The sequence below is a fragment of the Protopterus annectens genome, chromosome 2.part1 (assembly GCF_019279795.1).
Source record: "Protopterus annectens isolate FY-2018-M chromosome 2.part1, PAN1.0, whole genome shotgun sequence".
Classification (NCBI taxonomy): domain Eukaryota; kingdom Metazoa; phylum Chordata; order Ceratodontiformes; family Protopteridae; genus Protopterus; species Protopterus annectens.
In genome coordinates, this window is record NC_056729.1 from 1,716,463,370 (window position 1) to 1,716,482,302 (window position 18,933).

The following is an 18,933-nucleotide window of genomic DNA, read 5'->3' on the forward strand; positions in this document are numbered from 1 at the left end:
TTTTAAGCCTACCCAATTATCCCTTGTGAGACAAAAACCCCGCACCTTGTGTTTGTAAGGCAAACACCTTAACCATTAGGCCACCCTCCCAACCCCTTATTAGTATATGACTAGTTAGTGCAGTAATGAGCCAGTCGTCCAAGAAGGGAAACACTTGGAATCCCAGTAGTCTCAAGTAAGCTGCTATTACTGCCATGTTTTTGGTGAACACCCTGTGGGGGCTGTAATGAGGCCTAAGGGCAGAGCTCTGAATTGGTAGTGACTGCCTCCTAGCTAGAAGCATGTGGATTGTCTGCTCATTTTTATGTGATAAGTATGCATCTTGAAGGTCTACTGAGCACATCCAGTTGTCCTTGCCTAAAAAAAGGTAGAATGTCCTGAACTATGACCATCCGAAACTGTGTGATGAACTCATTTGTTCAAGTCATTAAAGATCCAAAATTGGTCTCGAATCCCATTTGCTTTAGCACTGAAAAGAATGTTGAGCAAGTTCTGGATTCTACCTTGTCTGGTGGGACCTTTTCGATGAGTCTTCTAGCAGCTCTTGAATTTCTAGTGCTGCTGCTTTCCTCTGGCTGGGTGAAACATTGGGAAATTTGCATACAGATGGAGGTGAAAGGGAAAAGGGAATTATATAACCTCTGGAAACGATACTCTGCACCCATGTTTCTTTTGTGAAGGCAAGGCTCTCTGGTTCAGCCAGAGAGGGAAAATCAGGCCTCCTTTCCGGAGCGCTAGTAGGGTCTATCTGAGAAGACATCTCTGGACCACTGGCTCTGGGGGTTTCCTCTGAAGCATGGGCATCGCCGTCCATTCACATTCCCTCCTCTGCCCCTGGGGGAACTACCTCCACGTGGATCTTGAAAAGGACCCTGAGACTTTCTGAACCACATTTTTCAACCACCTTGTTGATGCCTAGAAAAATATTTTTGAGGAGTCGGAAAACGTATGTCCACTGCAGAGAAGTTTTTCCATCTTTTTCACACCTTAAGAGTGTGTCTAACTTTAGGACCAAACAACGAACTGCCAAAGGGTGCACTGATGATTGAGGACTTGAAGGGCTCTGCAAAAAACACACAAGCACATCCAGACATGCCTCCTGATGGAAATGCCTGAACCTGCATCACTTGAGGCACCTTCAGCTGCATGCAAGATACACCTCATGGACTAATTAGAAACAGCCTGTAGGGTAGCCAACTGAGGCCATTGACATCTGAGTCTTGGTTGGAGTGGCCCCAGAAAGGGATTTTGACAGTTGCTTTATCAAGTCCCTGTAGTCTTGTAAAGTGCACTAGACAGTTCAGTGACCTAAGGGCAAAAGTCGCTGAAGCATACACGCTTCATAAATCTGTCCAATGCCCTAGACTCTATGTTAGGGGGATGGACAGAGAAACTCTGCTCAGTAAATTCCTTCTTGGTGGCCGTCGCCACAACCATAGCATCTATGGGCGCTCTCTTGCTCCAGAATTCCCTAACTATAGGTGGAGCAAGATTTTGCCCTGGTCTTTAAGGGACTGGCTCAACTGAGTCCAGTTTCTTCCACGCCTGCCTAGAAATCAAGTCAATGAGCTCATCGGCAGGAGGAGTAACCCAGGAGGTAGACAGGCCAGCTCCAAAGGCTTCCAGGAATACGGATTCCTCTGGGGAATGGTTATCGAAGAACAAACCACCACTCTACTTAATCTCAAGGATGTGTCTGAATGAGATGTTTGGGTGGTGATCTTGGAAGATCATTCTCCATCAAAATTAGTATCTTCGGTGACTGACTCCTTAGGGGACTCCAAGTGCCTCATCTTGCACTTACTCTTCTTAGGGACTTCCTCTGTGGGATGCCCCGGTGTAGTGTCGGAAGAAACTAATACCTTGCTGGGTAGCCTGGAGACTTTTCTGGCTGTCCTGTGAAGTAGAATGATGTGGTTCAAGGCGCAGTGACATCTTGGATCCAGAAGGAAGACCTGAGGGGGGAAGAGAGACAGTCCCTCTTGCCGAAGCAGAGAACCTTCTCCACCACCTGAAAGGCAGAATGTACTGGAAAGAAAGCAGCAGATGGAGCAGAGAAACAACCCTTCTGCCCCATCGACTCCATCTGCACGGATGGCAATCCATCAGTGACAGAGGTCGGAGCCAAGCTGTCCAGTGCCTAACACCTAAAACCACAACAGGGGCACTACGGCTCTGACACCATCAGAGCCAGAGTGCACAGAGACTTCCTAAGAGTAAAGGACACAAATTTTTGGATCCAATCCAGACTGTCCCAGCATACTCAGATTTAGGGACTCCGAAATGGATGGAGGATCAGAGAAGGAGCCGACAGAGCTGGAGAAGTACGAACAAGGGCTTCTTGCCCTGAAGGAGGAGGAGTTGGGAGAACTCCCCTCTGTTATCTGTGGTGTAAGAAATCTCATCATTCTGACCATATCAGCTTCGGTCAGACCTCTGGAAGAACGAGAGGAAGCCAATGATGGGGACTTAGAATGACAGCGCTCCATAAAAGGAGAAGATAGTCTGGAATGTACTGGATCAATACCGGGTGAGAACCTGGTTCTTGGTAAGGGCCTCAGATCCGAACATCTTGGGTCCGAGGAGACTGTTGATGGATCCGGTGGTGATATTGTAGTAGTCGTCTTTGGATCAGACTAATGTTTTTTCTTTGGCAACTCCATGGATGAATGAGTCGAGCATCCTGAAGGTTTAGTGGAAGTCTCCTTAATTTTTGTCTTGGAGGGTTGAGCTCCTGCAATAGCCTCAAAGATGTAGAAAGCAGACAATAAATGTAGAATGATGCCAAAGGCAATTTGTGCCTGCACTTTTGACACTTCTTAAAGCCAGAAGGGCCTTTTTCTGACATCTTAAACTACCAAATACAAAAAAGATAAATAAGAGGAAAAATTGTATATAAAAAAAAAAAAGAAATACCAATGATAGTATGAAGAATAGGGTCTATATCAGCATTTTGAAAATGTAATAGGTCGAATCACTAAATGTCGAACTGAAATGATCGACCGATTATATTTTCGAATGCTGATAAAAAAATAAACCCCCCAAAAAAAAGAAACTAAAGGGTGTAGGCGGGGGGCAAGCCCCCCTGCACCCCCCACACCCCCGTTACTTAAAATATACCAACTCTGAGACCCCACTACATTGAGGTAAACGGAAATCTTCCCCCTACAGAGATTTCTGTTTACCCGTTCCGACGTTTTGCCCTTTCGGCATTCTCGATGCGACTGTATCAAATTCGATATTGTCAGCATTCGAGATGCTGACAGGGACCTGAAGAATACACTATGCTAATGAAAAGGCAGGAAAAAAGCAACAACAATGGTTCATAGGTTGGTACTAGGCAATCGGCCCTAGGGCCTATAAAAGCCTAGCCAAACAATTCCCCAGATATTTCTTCCCACAATATTTACTTTCCTGGACCCCTGTCTAGCAGGTCGACTGACATGATCCCCGGGGTGAATTTCCTATCTCCCATCCAATCGTCAAGGTTCCTCTTGAAGAGGGCCAAGGAGGCATCCTGCTTGACATGTATGGGCGGTCTATTCCAGACTATGGGGAGTCTCTGGGGTCAGGAACCTATCCCTCTAGCATGTTTTGTTCATTGTGATGACAAGGTTTAGACCCCTGGAGCGTGTGGCCCTGAGGGATTGGGATTTCTTTAAGTGAAGCGTGTCCAACAGCTCAGGGTTTGACATGGCCTTGTATGTTAAGCAGAGATCGCCTCTGAGTAGATGATATGTCACAGAGTATAGCTGGAGTTTTTTTTAGACAACCTAGGGCATCTGCTTTAGCCCTGTGATTCTTTTAGTGAGGTATTTCTGCAGCCTTTCCAGCTGTTGCAGATGTCTCGTGAGGTATATACCAAAAGGGCCTTGTACTCTATAATGGGTCTAATGAGAGATGAGTACAGTGGTACAATGACCTTTTTTCTGAATGAAAAGCCCTCAGTGATGAGGTGTGCCACATAGAAGTATTTCCTGACTGTTGTAGCAATATGGTTATCTAAGGTGAGACCACTGTCCACCTGTGTCCCAAAGTCTCTCATCCCACTTTCAGTGTTTAGTGTATGTAATACATGTTTTTCCCCCAAAGGGGATCACTATACATTTCTTGACATTAAGCTTGAGCCCATGGCTCTGGCACCAAGCATCTGTTTCTGTAAGGCCTTTTTGTAGAATATCCACATCATTTGGGGATACAATAATGGCTCCCAGTTTGCAGTCATCTGCAAACTTTGTTAGCCAGAGTCCCTTAGTGTTGGCCTATACTTCAGAGAAGTAGATGCCAAACAAGAGTGGTCCCGGGACTGAACCCTTGGGTACTCCACTTGTCTGGAGTTGGATTTGGAGTCTGCTACTTTTACAGTCTGGGTTCTGTCAGTAAGCCAGTTGGCAACCCATCGCGTGACGTAGGGATTTATGCCCAGCTTAGTAAGTTTATCTATGATTCCAGAGTGGGGGATGGTGTCGAAGGTCTTGGCGAGGTCCAGATAGGCTGTGTGGATGGCCTTACTCTCGTCCACACATCTGGAGACTGATTCAAAGATGTCAATCAGGTTCAGGATTCAAGAGCGATCCCTCACAAACCCACATTGGGTGGGGTCCAGTGTTTGAAGGTTGCCAATGTTTTTGTTTAAGTTCTATGATAATGCGTTCCATGCCCTTGCAGATCAGGCTAGTCAGATTGATGTGACGGTAGTTCCCTGGATCCAAGGTGGAGCCCCCCCCCCCCTTGTGGAGTGGGATAACTGTAGCTGTGCGCCACTCAGTAGGCACAAAGCCTGAGGCGAGGCTATGATTAAACATGACACTTAGGAGACGTGCCAGTTCAGTACACAGCCTGGGATGTCATCTGGTCCCACGGATGCTGCATTCTTAGCTTTGGAGAGTGCAGTTTCTACATGTGTGACCGTGATTACCAGAATTTGGCAATCTTTTGGTACTGAGATGGGCCCTTTAGGGGGTGAGAGGGGGGTGAAGTTGGCACTAAATCGATCTGCCAGGATATAGGCAATATCCTTGGGATCAGTATATTTAATGACATTCTGTTGTAGCTCAGAGCAGATCTGAGCACTGCCATTTAGATTCTTGACATAACTGTAGAATGCCATGTGGCTGTCTTTGGAATCTTTGGCAATTTTATTTTCGTAACTAGCTTGGGAGGATTTTATGAGGGATCTCAGCTTCTTACTGAGGCTGGTAAGGGATTTTTTTGCATCCTGGGATTTTCCTCTTTTCTGCAACAGTTTTTTCCTTCTGTTGTACAGTTTGTTTATAGCAGGGGGACCACCAGATTGGCTTCTTTTTTTTGGAGGAGAGCATCTTGGTTCTATTTGGGATGGCACGATTCATGCACGAATGGATGTGCTCGTACAGTGCCTTAATGTAGGATTCAGCAGTCGAGCTTTCAGCTCCTGTCTGTATGGGTGCCATGCAGTTTGTCACTTCTGACTTAAGTAGCATGAAATTAGCTTTGGAGAAGTTTTTTTTACGGAGGTTTCCTTACTGGGGGTGGGATGTGGATGTCAAGGGTGATTTGCTTATGGTCAAACTTGACCAAAGAGGGGGTGACCACTTGTGTAGAGCATCCATCTCCATGTTGGTAATGACCAGGTCTAGGATATTGGAGCCCCTGGTGGGACAATGGATTAGTTGATCCAGGGCATTGGAATTTATGAATATCAAGAACCGTTGGGAAAAGCTGCTGGTACCAGAGTAGTTTTCTCAGTTAATGGCAGGGTAGTTGAAATCACACAGTATTAGGGTGTTTGACTGCATCGTAATATTTTCCAGTATGTTTAGAAAGGTGTAGTGATAATCTTGGGGCATGGTAGGGAATCTGTAGCAAGCTACAATTTGGATTGCAGTCTTACCTAGTGTTAGTTGCACCTGAAGAATTTCAGATGCATTGTGTTGGGCAACTAGCCTGGAGGTGTGAATATGGACACTCCTCCACCTTTGGTGTTTCGGTCTTGGATTGGTGGCCGAAAAGTGTGGTAAGAGTTGTAGCCTGGTACTGCAGGGGTGCTCTCTGGAGTTTTGAACGAGGTCTCAGTTACTGCACAGATATCGATGTTCTCCATTTTTAGGAGTGCTTCGAGAGAATGCATTTTGAGGTTTAGACTTCTAGCATTGAGTAGCATTACCTTCAGATTTTGCATGCTTGTATCTGTTATGGTGGTGGTTTTGTCCTTTGAACCTTGCCTAAAAAAGGCACTACAGGGGTGGCAAGAGCTTTAGCCAGTAACCTGAATCCCAGGAGTGACAGGTGGAGACCATCTCTTGCAAAGCATCGTGGTTTGTCGATCATATCATCCCAGGCAGACAGATACAAGATCCCCTTTGAATGACACCAGAAACTTAGCCAATTGTTGAAGTCATTTTGTCCTTATACTGTGGTATTCATTCTGAGAGAAGGCAGGATGCTACTCAGGACTAGGGTCATACCTGCCTGGGCCACGAGCCGAGTGCTCTTCCATGCCTCTTTTCATGTAGTCCAGGGAGGTACATCGGGTCTATATTATAGTTTCATAGTTTCATAGTATAGTACTAGGCTATCTGCCCTGGGGCATTTGTAAGCCTAGCCATAGTAATGCTTAAAAAAGCGAATGCTGATTGATCTAACTTATTTTTGCGAAACTGCAAAATATCGAAGCAGCAGAAACTCAAATTTTTTCCTAGGGAAAGAATTCGGTTTTCCGTTTCTGTTGCTTTGGTATTTTCAGTGTTATGGTGGAAAGTTACCGGTCGGATTCAGGTAAGTGTGCGATTGTGTGGATGTGAGTGTTAGGGTGATTTAGGTGAGTTAGGGTTAGGGCTCGGGTTAGGTGTGTGTGCGACTGAGTGGACATGAGGGTTAGGGCAAATTTAAGTGAGTTAGGGTGAGTGTGCGATAGTGACGGACCTTAGGGTTAGGGTTAAGGTAAGTGGGTAGTTAGTGGTGTGTGCATAGTTTAGTGTAGGGTTAGGTATCAGATTTTAGGTGTGTGTGTGGATTTCTGTTTGTTTGGTGTGCTTGTATTGTGTATGTGTTTTGGATCAGCGATTTTTTTCCCTGGGAAAAAAATCGCTGATCTGACAGTTCGAGATTGTAAGCTTTCGTTTAAATTAGGTCGATCAATCAGCGTTCGCTTTTTTAAGCAGTCGATGATATAATATAGACCCAGTACATCTCTAGTCATTCATTCCAACATGGACAATGACAGAGTCGTATTTGTACTTGTTGTGGAGTGACTTGAGTGCATGTGTTATGTGGCGGATCCTGGCACCACACAGACAGCTGACTGTAATTTTCTCCTTGCTCAGTCTGGTGAGTGGGACATCAGTGTGCCTGGCTTTAGAGACACCTAAGTCTACAGTGTTTGGTACATTTGTCTTGCCTTAGGGGCTGTTGTTGCGTGGCACACTGGTGTTGTGAGCTGTGTGTCACTTTGGTTGTGACTGGTGTTCGTTTCAGCTTCGGAGGTCCTTGTTGCTCGGGCAGGTTAATGTTAAGGGCCTCAGCATATGTGGGTGTTGATGGTGTGGGTTTTGAAGGGCTATGTGTTGCTAGAGGTGTAGTGCAAGTGTTAACTTTCTCCTCTTGACTGTCTAGCACAATCCTGGCTGGAGAGAGCTTTGCTTCCAGTTTATCTATGTAAGTGCATATCTTGCAGGTTGTAGTGTTGGGTGGTAGGAGGAGAGGGTTGTCCGTGTACATGAGGCAGTTGCTGCATTGCCCCAGTATGCCCAGATTCACCAGATGGACATGAGAAATCACCAGAAGCTGACCCTTGGACATGCCTGTTTAGGTGCTTTTTTTGTAAAGAACAAGAGCTGTTTTCCCTTACCTTTGCAAGGTACTTTGCAATTATAGGCTGTTTAGTGCCTACGATTAATTTTTCCTTATTAACAAAGACAGTTGAGTGCTTGTATCAGTTTCAGGATTCCTAGTGCTTTCCAGCAGGTTCTAGAGCAAGTGATAGTCACAGGGGTTCAAATTTTAGTGCTACTACTGAGAAACCAGCTAGTTCTAAGGGAAAATTTGAAGAGCAGACTTTCTAGCACCTGGAATAGCTTAACCGCAGCCCCGTGGTGGTGCACAATGTGAAAAATGCACAAACACACACGCTTTTAAGCTAGAAAGTTGAGAGGGGTAGAAATAAGCCCAAAATGGCTAATAAAATTACAATTTCAGAGCTAGAAACCACTCCTCTAGTGTTAGACAGTACAATGCTCACCACTCCCACTGGTAAGCAGTAGGACTTCCCTCTACCACAGCAAGGTCTGGATAGCTCTGAACACAGAAAAAAAGTCCTGAAACCAGCAAAGCCTGGAATCTGGACTATACTAGCTAGGAAAGGTGGGAAACGAGCAAACAAGATGGTATTTTTTTGGGTTTTTTTTTTTTTGGTTAAAACAGGCTAAACAATTCAAAAATACAGTAAATAAACACAGAAAAGGCTAACGAACTTGAGTGTGTAGCCCTAAACAGTAAATGCAATAAAAACTCTACAAAATTAGCAATTTAAAACTTTTTGAATGAAGCAAGGCAAGTGCACAACTGAGTCTATATATACAGAAAAGCAGCTAAAACACACAAACGATTCAGATGCAGTGCAACCTAGAGCACTTGAGTTGTAGCAATATTAAGGCGAATACAGTTTTAATAAATGCACTAAAATATACTCTATTTCCAAAATGTTTGAAAAGCACAGTCAGAACACAAGGAGATTCAGGCAATTTTTTTTGTAAGAAAGGGAGAAAGGAGGAACAGAAGGAAAGAAACTAAGGGGGTGGGCCTTCTCAGATGTTCTTTCTGTATTAGGTAGAATGAGTTAATGACACTAGACTGGGAGGAGTGTCACAGATTAAATTTACAGTAGGGGTGGGCAACTGCAAAGCCACCAAGTATAACAACAAAACACCAACAGGGAACAAGGGTGGGGAACAATACTAAAGCTAGCAGCCTACACTCTTTCAGACAGTAAACACAACAGAAACGTTTATCACAGCCACAAAATTAAAGTTTTTAAACAGATAAAGGGGCAAAGTGAAATGCAGTGAAACTAGCTATAAAAGCTTTACAAACAGTGTGACAGTAAAAAACTTATTTCTCAGGCACTGTAAGGCAGACAATTTTAGTTTAACCATGCAGATTAGTTAATAGCAATAAAATACAGTAAAAGGTATGCAGCAGGCAGTAAAAAGTGCAAGTGAAATGTTTGAGATGGATCCATGGACTGGATCCGAACACAACAGTTGAGTACAGAATGAAAACTATCAGATTGTATGTTTAACTACATCTTAAAGGAAAACGCCACCCTAAAACTAAAAAAAACTTTTTTTTCACTATTTCCTGACCAACACCTTAAGATCATTCAAGTGCTTTATTTGTAATTTTAGCCTGTTTTCCACAACATGGTTAGCAATGGGGCTTGATGTATCAACATGATCTTGTTCTCCCTAAACCCCCCCTTTCCCACAATACTTTGTATGACTCATGCCAGACGTAAGGACGTACTAAACCCCCTCTTTCCCACAATACTTTGTATGACTCATGCCAGACGCAAGGACGTACTAAACCCCCTCTCTTTCCCACATTACTTTGTATGACTCATGCCAGACGTAAGGACGTACTAAACCCCCTCTTTCCCACAATACTCTGTATGACTCATGCCAGACATAAGGACGTACTAAACCCCCTCTTTCCCACAATACTTTGCATGACTCATGCCAGACGTAAGGACGTAACATTGAATTCCCATGCCGTTGACATAAGGACGTAACATTGAATTCCCATGCCGCTGACATAAGGAAGTAACATTGAATTCCCATGCCGTTGACATAAGGACGTAACATTGAATTCCCATGCCGGTGACGTAACCGGACTTTGGAAGATCACTGTTATTTTCTTTACCTTCTCGAAAAGGACTGCTGCTTTTCTGTTTCTAGTCACCCTCATTTATGTTTGGCTCAGACCTTTTTTTACACTATACTTAGAAGTTATCCAGTCACAACCAGAAAAGTAACTAAATTGCTGGACTTTGTTCAGTGTTTTCTTTTGTAGTTCAAGAGAAATTGAGTCCCCTCCCCTCACAGTACTGCAGAGGTGTTAAAGCTGTTCCTGCACTGAGAGACCTTTGCAGAATCGATTCCTCTTAGCATACTGCATACAAATTTCTCTCTCTGCACACAATCTATTTCCAATATAAAGGACAAATATAATTTTGCCTAGGCTACACCTGTTCCAAAGTGTGTACTCGATGTTTAATGTTCTTGCTATAATCTGCAACGTGAATTCTGGAACTACTGACAATGTCCGTTCATCTTATTCCCTCTGTCAAAATATTTGCACACTACGTAAGCTCACAGCATATGAACTGAAGTTGAGAAATTTTTTATTTTAATATCTTGTTCTTGTGTACTAGGCTTTGTGATAACGTTATTTAACTGTGGCCATATTTTGTCAATGTGGAGATTTTTTTCCCTCCACATCTCAGCTGAAAATGAGATACCTCCATCAGACTTTCCCAGTAAGCAAATATCAAATAAATACATACATCAAATCTAGTGTATGCTCAAACACTTTAGTATAAGAACTATTCAATAATATCCCCATCAGCACTAAGTCAGTCTGGCTTGTGCACTGCTGTTTTATACTTCTATACTGCAGCAAATGGAGAGACCACAAAGGTTCCCCACAAGGAAAATTCAAGGTCTTCAGCATCTGTCCTATGTGGATCATCTGAAAACACTGTCACTTTACTCTGTTTCATACAGATTACTCAGAGGCAATCTCTGCCTTGCACATAAGGCAATCTCTGTCCCTGCTTTATTGGAAATGTTGCATATCTGCAAGTCAAATGGTACAAGGGTTACTCGTCCGAAAGACCTTAACCTGGTATGTGACATTTATAGAACCCGCTGGAGGGACAAATTTGTCTCCTAGAGGTTATCACACTTTTGGAACAGACTCCCACTTCATGTCAAACAGAGCACCTCATTGGCCCTCTACAAACGTGTTCTGGGCAACTGGACAGGTAACTGTAAATTCAACAGGTGCTGATCATGGAAATAAGGTTTGAACTTTGCTAGTCTTTTAAGGACCCTAGGACCATTGGCCTAGTAACTTCCTATGATCCTACGAACCTATCACATCTACTCTACCTGTATAGAGAAAACATGCAGACTTTACACATCATAGAGGAATCTAAGTAGGTGAACCTCAGTCTTCCTGCTAAAGCTGGTTTTGGGAAACACATGAAATATTTTATTGGCTACCTTTCGTAATCATTTTAGGTTCAGTCTGGAAAGAATTTCTCAAACTAGATTACTTAAGGCTGGGGTAATACAAGGGTATTTTCTTGGTCCACTCCCATGTCTTCTTTTCACTTATCTTTCTTTTGAATTCTCTCAGATAAACTATATATCATATGCTGACAATATCCTTCTTTATGCAACATCACAGATAACATAAAATAAAATGCCTCAGCATTGCATTACGTGACAGACAGGTTGCCTCTACAAAGTCTTCACAGGGTGACAGAGGATTAATACTTGCCCCCTGGAGCTGTTGGCCACCTTTCATACCCATTCATAATAAAGCAGTGCTGTGAGACTGAAATGTCCTTCTTTTAATGCCCCCAGACAATACATAGTGCCAAGCTCCTTAACCTTGTTTTTATCATCCTGTGTTACTGTTTACATTACTCTGTGTTTAATGACAATGTAATACAACTTCCTAATTGTTGTGTCTTTCGACTTATCCCGGTTAGGGGTCGCCACCGTGGAACTCCGGTCCGCTAATGTTTGGTAGTGGATTTTTACGTGCCGAGTTACCAGCCCTGATGCACAACCTTCAATGAAGGTACGCCCATTCACGCATGCCTCCACACAGAAGACGCTCTAGCTGAGAATCAAACGGGACAACGTCTTGCTGTGAGGCGAAATACAGCTTTCTAAATAAAAATTCAAATTTAATGTTTTGTTTTTTTACTGGAGAGTCCAACTCTCAAGAGTGCCTCCTGACTGGTTCAACCTCTGCAAAATGAACATCATCTTCCCTTCATATCATTACTTTTCAGTACAGTTGTAAGGATTCACCTTTTCTGCTAAAGTTGCTCAACTGCCGTTCTTGTCATTGACCCTTTCTTTTTATAATTGTATTCTTAACTAGATTATACATCAATCTGATAAATGTACTGTAATGGAGGTTTTCTCCCCAGGCTTCTGCTGAAAAAGGGTTTCCCACTCAACAAATGCTAATACATAAATGGACCTTTCCTGCCATGGATTAAGCTCCAAGATGTTGATTGATAAAACTACAAATCGCACAGTCAGCATTAATGATGTTCATCCCCTTCCTTCTGCACTATACACAGCAGAAATTTTTCAACAGTTCCACCATCCTGAAGGCCACTGACTAAAAGAAAGTGCTTCAAAGGGGGGGAAAAATATTCTGGGTTGTAAACCTACTGTACAAAATAGGGATGCACGGATAATAGCAAATGAAGATGGAAACAAACTTTTCAACTAAAGTAATCTGGGATGATCCTACAAATGAGTACAGTACAAACTCCATCCTTCCTTTCCATGGGTTTTCATTCCACATCATCAAGAGGTTGACAAACATAAATGGATATTTAGACAAGAAAACTATTGACTGGTTGAGTAGAGTTTTCCAATGAACTGTTTGGAGAATCCACAGACCTAAGAGTTTTACTTGTCACTAAAACAAGATAATCTCTGTGTGCAACTACATACTAGCACTGCATTTGTATGTTGCTGAATGCATGAGTTTTACAACTATGGATAAACAAAGGTATTCAGATAAAGATCTGGCCAACAAACTGCTTTTTAGTAAAGTAGTCTTCACATCCAATGCTTGCATTGACGAAACATACCACAGATCCCCTTACACCACTGGTTTGCCTTCCAAAATCTGCGTAAGCATAAGCAGGTGTAAAATCTGTTCCACGTGCCAGCATCCTGGGTTCTAATGTTCGCAGAGGTACCTTTGACTGATTGATCTGCAAATCAGAAGTACACATTACTCAGCAAGAAAATGAAGCCATTCTTAAACAAATACTACACAGACTATTCAGTTTTTAAATAGTAAAAGCCTATTAACTAGAAACACCTTTTCAAGGGAGACCTTGGAGGTAGCTAGGCTATCGGTAGCTTGTAGCAACAAGTCATGTGCCAAATTATCACAGCACACAATAAAATCGCCAGCATATACAATGCTGACTTACTTCAATTTTATCCACTAATTTACCTTACACAGAAAAAGAAATAGACAAGAATTACCACTGAAATATTTGGACAAAAAATATTGATGCCACCTTTTGTTGCTACTGAAACCAGACCAAAGCCACACCCCTCACACTTCCCCCTACCACCACACATCTCTCCTTTCCCAATCCACTTTTTGCCCATTTCATGATGTCATAGTCATATCAGGGGGGAGAAGGAATGCCCACTTCCTGGTTTACAGTGCCTTTTTTTTTGTTATAGAAAAAACATAGTAAATCTGCCAATTTAACAAATTCCAACTCCCATAACTTACACATAGTCTTTTTAGGGACTGCTGAAATAGATACTGGTGTCCTGCATAAAGCCCTCAACCGTTCATCTCCAAAATGAAAAACACTAAACCTTGCAGTGTTGAACAAATGGGCATAATGTGGAACACATACTAACACTAACAGCTTCAACTAGGAAGGTCATATGAGGATTAAAATATGTTGGTTTTACTTATAAAAAGATCTTTTAATGAATTAATATGATTCATTTATATTTACCCATGGATACCAGTGAAAGGATTTCTAACACTGAATGTGTGATGAACCCTTTCAATGTGGAACGTTGAAGAAAATTAAGACCCCAAATGAGGTATGTTCCTTGTAATGAAGTACACTTGAGGTATGGTCCCTGCAGGCATCTTTATAAATATCTAAGAGCGCAAAGTGGGGAATCAGGCATCTTGTCCTCTATAAGGTCATATACTCTACTTGGCTCTGGGTTAGTTCCAGACTGCTCCCAGGCAACAACATCACTAAACCTAGCAATCCTCTGAGAAAAAAGTGAACACTTTCCTGGACTTAAGCTCAGGTTCACTTTCTGAAGAATCGGACTGACTGGACTCCGTGTAGACTAAGAAATCACTACTGTCACCATTAGATTGCTCATTTTTCTCCCTAACCAAGCTTTCACTAGAGCCTCATAAGTGAGCACAGCCATCAGAAATACCTGTCTGCAAATTGGCCTTATAAAAAGCTGTAATGCGATTATAAGCAGCACTGTGAAGCTCCCGTTTCTTTTTTGGTGATCTTCACTACTACATATGATTATAAGCAGCACTGGGAAGCTCCTGTTTCTTTTTTGTGATCTTCACTACTACATATGATTATACGCAGCACTGTGAAGCTCCTGTTTCTTTTTTGTGATCTTCACTACTACATATGATTATAAGCAGCACTGGGAAGCTCCTGTTTCTTTTTTGTGATCTTCACTACTACATATGATTATACGCAGCACTGTGAAGCTCCCGTTTCTTTTTTGGTGATCTTCACTACTACATATGATTATAAGCAGCACTGGGAAGCTCCTGTTTCTTTTTTTGTGATCTTCACTACTACATATGATTATAAGCAGCACTGGGAAGCTCCCGTTTCTTTTTTGGTGATCTTCACTACTACATATGATTATACGCAGCACTGGGAAGCTCCTGTTTCTTTTTTGGTGATCTTCACTACTACATATGATTATAAGCAGCACTGGGAAGCTCCTGTTTCTTTTTTGTGATCTTCACTACTACATATGATTATACGCAGCACTGGGAAGCTCCTGTTTCTTTTTTGTGATCTTCACTACTACATATGATTATACGCAGCACTGGGAAGCTCCTGTTTCTTTTTTGGTGATCTTCACTACTACATATGATTATAAGCAGCACTGGGAAGCTCCTGTTTCTTTTTTGTGATCTTCACTACTACATATGATTATACGCAGCACTGGGAAGCTCCTGTTTCTTTTTTGTGATCTTCACTACTACATATGATTATAAGCAGCACTGGGAAGCTCCTGTTTCTTTTTTGGTGATCTTCACTACTACATATGATTATAAGCAGCACTGGGAAGCTCCTGTTTCTTTTTTGTGATCTTCACTACTACATATGATTATACGCAGCACTGGGAAGCTCCTGTTTCTTTTTTGTGATCTTCACTACTACATATGATTATAAGCAGCACTGGGAAGCTCCCGTTTCTTTTTTGGTGATCTTCACTACTACATATGATTATAAGCAGCACTGGGAAGCTCCTGTTTCTTTTTTGTGATCTTCACTACTACATATGATTATACGCAGCACTGTGAAGCTCCTGTTTCTTTTTTGGTGATCTTCACTACTACATATGATTATACGCAGCACTGTGAAGCTCCTGTTTCTTTTTTGGTGATCTTCACTACTACATATGATTATAAGCAGCACTGGGAAGCTCCCGTTTCTTTTTTGGTGATCTTCACTACTACATATGATTATACGCAGCACTGTGAAGCTCCTGTTTCTTTTTTGGTGATCTTCACTACTACATATGATTATAAGCAGCACTGTGAAGCTCCTGTTTCTTTTTTGGTGATCTTCACTACTACATATGATTATAAGCAGCACTGGGAAGCTCCTGTTTCTTTTTTGGTGATCTTCACTACTACATATGATTATAAGCAGCACTGGGAAGCTCCTGTTTCTTTTTTGGTGATCTTCACTACCACATATCTGGGGACAGACTATTACGTCTGGCAAGGGGTCACTTCCCCACAGACTACTTCTGCACATAAAGTGTTTGCTTCATACTTGTGCCAGGTACTGAAACTGCAATCCACAGTGGCTGGCAAAGCTACACAACTCTAAAATAAAGCTTTACAAAGGAAGAAAAACACATTACTGCAGACACTCCAATGTGCAGTTCCAGCAAGAAATACACTCAGAAAAACATTCAAAAGCTGTTGAAACATTGGGTTTTAGCAATTTTGTTTTAATAAATACAAAACTTCAGATAAAACAGTAAAAATCCAAACACATTTGAAATGGAGCTTATTAATGTATCCTAGGTCACATGAGGACCAAGCCCTCTTTCATTCATGAAATGTAAAGCTATACACCCCTATTAAAATCTTTACCCCATACCTTAAATTACATAACGTTCCATGGGTATTAAAACTAAGTTTACATGACATATTTTTGAAATGTTTAACATAAACCATAGACAAATCATGAAAGGCATAATAAAAGCAAAAAACACTTCCCAAAATTGTATTACCCAATAAAAAAATTAAAAAAAAAAATCCAAAAAATATTCATATAGAGAGCAAAATATAGTAATAAGGAACTATAAGAAGAGAAGACAACTCAAAAATAAGAAATAACCTATATTTTTTATTTTATCTTTTTAAAGCATTAACTAAGTAAACCAATGGAGGTGAGATCATTAAGTTTGGGCCAGCTCTTAGTATGGAGACTGAGTTGCCAAAATAGTTTGCAGGTTTTACTAGCTACAGCTGCCACAGACCCCTGCATTCATCTTGCGTTATTTTCTCAATGATCACAAATTTGAAAACGTGACCTGGACCATCTGCAGTATGTTTGGCTAAAGCATTTATTCCCTTGTTAATTCTAATGTCATTTACATGTTTATAGGCACAGTCTTTTAACTGACATTCGGTTTTACCAATGTAAAATGCTGGACAACTGTGGCACAGAGCAGAATATGCAACACTACAAGTGAGACAGTTAAATGAGCCTTTTAATTTGAAAGTCTGGTTACTGACCATGAATTCTTCATATACCATTACAAAATTTTCAAACAGAACAGAAGCCACATTTTGCAATTCTTTGTGGGAAAACAGTACCAAAACCTTCCAATATTTTCTTTAAGTTACAGCCACGCGTACACCCTATATTTGGTTTGTCATCCACCTTATTCAATATAGTCGAGTCCTCCTCGATCAAAGCCCAGTTCTCCAAAATTCTCCATCTCTGCTGTCCACATTGTATGAAGTAATAAAGGTGCCACTGTAATTGTGGCCCAGAGAATGTGTGTCATATTCCCCCTGCTTCGAGTATGGGAGAAGGGAAAAAATGCTGTTCTACTGTGAAATGCTGAAGTGCAATGTGTGTTATGCTGGGTCATCTTGAATAATAGGTGCAAAAAAATTCCTCTCATGGTTTGTTGATGACTTCATACATCAACTCATTGACCAGCCTACATGGATAATCTCTGACCAGGAATATGGAGCTGATGTGCTCACATTCGTCAAAAAAATGTTCGAATTGTGATACCATGCATGCACCTCTTACAAACGGACCCTTTGAACACTGAACACTTCTGATGAAAAGGGTGGGAGACAGAATAGTGTAAATAGGAATTTGAAAAAGTTTGTGGTGTATTTTAGATACAAATCTCTTTTGTTGGACATCCTTGGTCAAGGAGTTGTCCAAATAAGCAATAGTGGAAATGTTGGTTTCAAAGGTGAATTTAAGGAAATCAGATGTTTGGTTTAGGCACTCGAAGAATTTTGAGAAATTTTTGTCTCCTTCCCATGTAAGAAAAATATCATTCAAATAGCACATGCACATTTTACAGAAGTTGACGTAGTCTTGAAAAAGTATTTTTCTTCCCATTTCAACATATCTGCCTCAAGACCACCACAAGCAGAACTCTTCAGCAACCCCTGTGGATTGCAGGAAATACTCATGGTCAAAGATGAAATAAATATTCCTTAAGATGATCTCTAATAGCATTTTGCAGGCATTGATTTTATTCGGTTAAATACCCTTACCACACAAGTATTCCATGAGCCATTGTGGATCGATGACATGGGGAATAATGTTGTAGAGAATTAGAAGTTATGTACCTACTATAACGTTCCATGTTAGTTGTCTTCTCTCGCCTTCTTTCTTGCTGGATGGGTTCGGAGCCGATCCTCGGCTCCGACTCGGCACTTGCTAAGCTCGAGAATCACTTTTACCAGCTCGAGGCAGCCCTATATCCCATGATGCAAGGCGTTAATTACCCAGATCTCGTTTGTATCTATAGGAAAACTGCCCGTAATCTTTCCACAAGGAAAGCAGAAGAATTAACCTGAGAAGACTGTAAGGGGAACCAGGTAACAGAGATCCCGAGCTAAGTGGTGTCCGAGGGAGAACAATCTCCCATAGAAAAAAGGGGAAAAATCAAGGTCTGTCCAGGCTAGGGGGACAGGAGGGAGGGACGCAAGAAAGAAGGCGAGAGAAGACAACTAACATGGAACGTTATGGTAGGTACATAACTTCTAAATGTTAAGTTGTCAATCTCGCCTTCATTCTTGCTGGATGGGACCGCATCCCTAGCACCCCTATCCTGGGAGGCTCAATGGAACAGACTCTTGAGAACTGTGGAACCAAAACTTGCCCTGTTCCTGGAGGCAAAATTCAATTTGTAATGAGAAACGAAGGTATGAGGAGTGGCCCAAGTGGCTGCTGCACAAATAGTGTCCAAGGGTAGTCTAGCCTGAAAAGCTGTAGATGTGGTTAGACCTCTAGTAGAATGCGCTTTAGGTTTTGAGATCAGCTGTTTGCCCCTCAGCTGATAAATGTAAGAAATGGTGGAAGATAGCCATCTGGATAAGGTTACTTTAGAAACAGGAAGACCTTTCCTATTTTCAGCATAAGAAAGAAAAAGCTGATCAGATTTTCTAAATTGCTTTGTTCTGTCCAAATAACATCTGAGTTGGCGATGAACATCTAGGCAATGCAGTTTTTGTTCTGCCCTGTTAGAATAATTGGGAAAAAATACAGGAAGGTCAATGGATTGATTTAAATTTGTTTTAGAAGCAACCTTGGGCAAAAAGGATGGATTGGTTCTTAAGGATACTCTATCCTTGTGGAAGAGTAAGTAAGGGAGACGAAAACAG

At 41.8% G+C, this 18,933-nt stretch overlaps 1 protein-coding gene across 7 annotated transcripts in view; it reads right to left on the bottom strand.

The window, feature by feature from the left end:
• EIF4G3 (eukaryotic translation initiation factor 4 gamma 3) overlaps positions 1-18,933 on the bottom strand; it is a 3,593,176-nt gene that overhangs the window by 1,853,557 nt on the left and 1,720,686 nt on the right. For all 7 annotated transcript variants that reach the window (XM_044063163.1, XM_044063168.1, XM_044063165.1 and 4 more), the window contains one exon: positions 12,884-13,009. In XM_044063163.1, the coding sequence (XP_043919098.1) occupies positions 12,884-13,009 (126 nt within the window). The remainder of the gene's footprint in view (positions 1-12,883; positions 13,010-18,933) is intronic.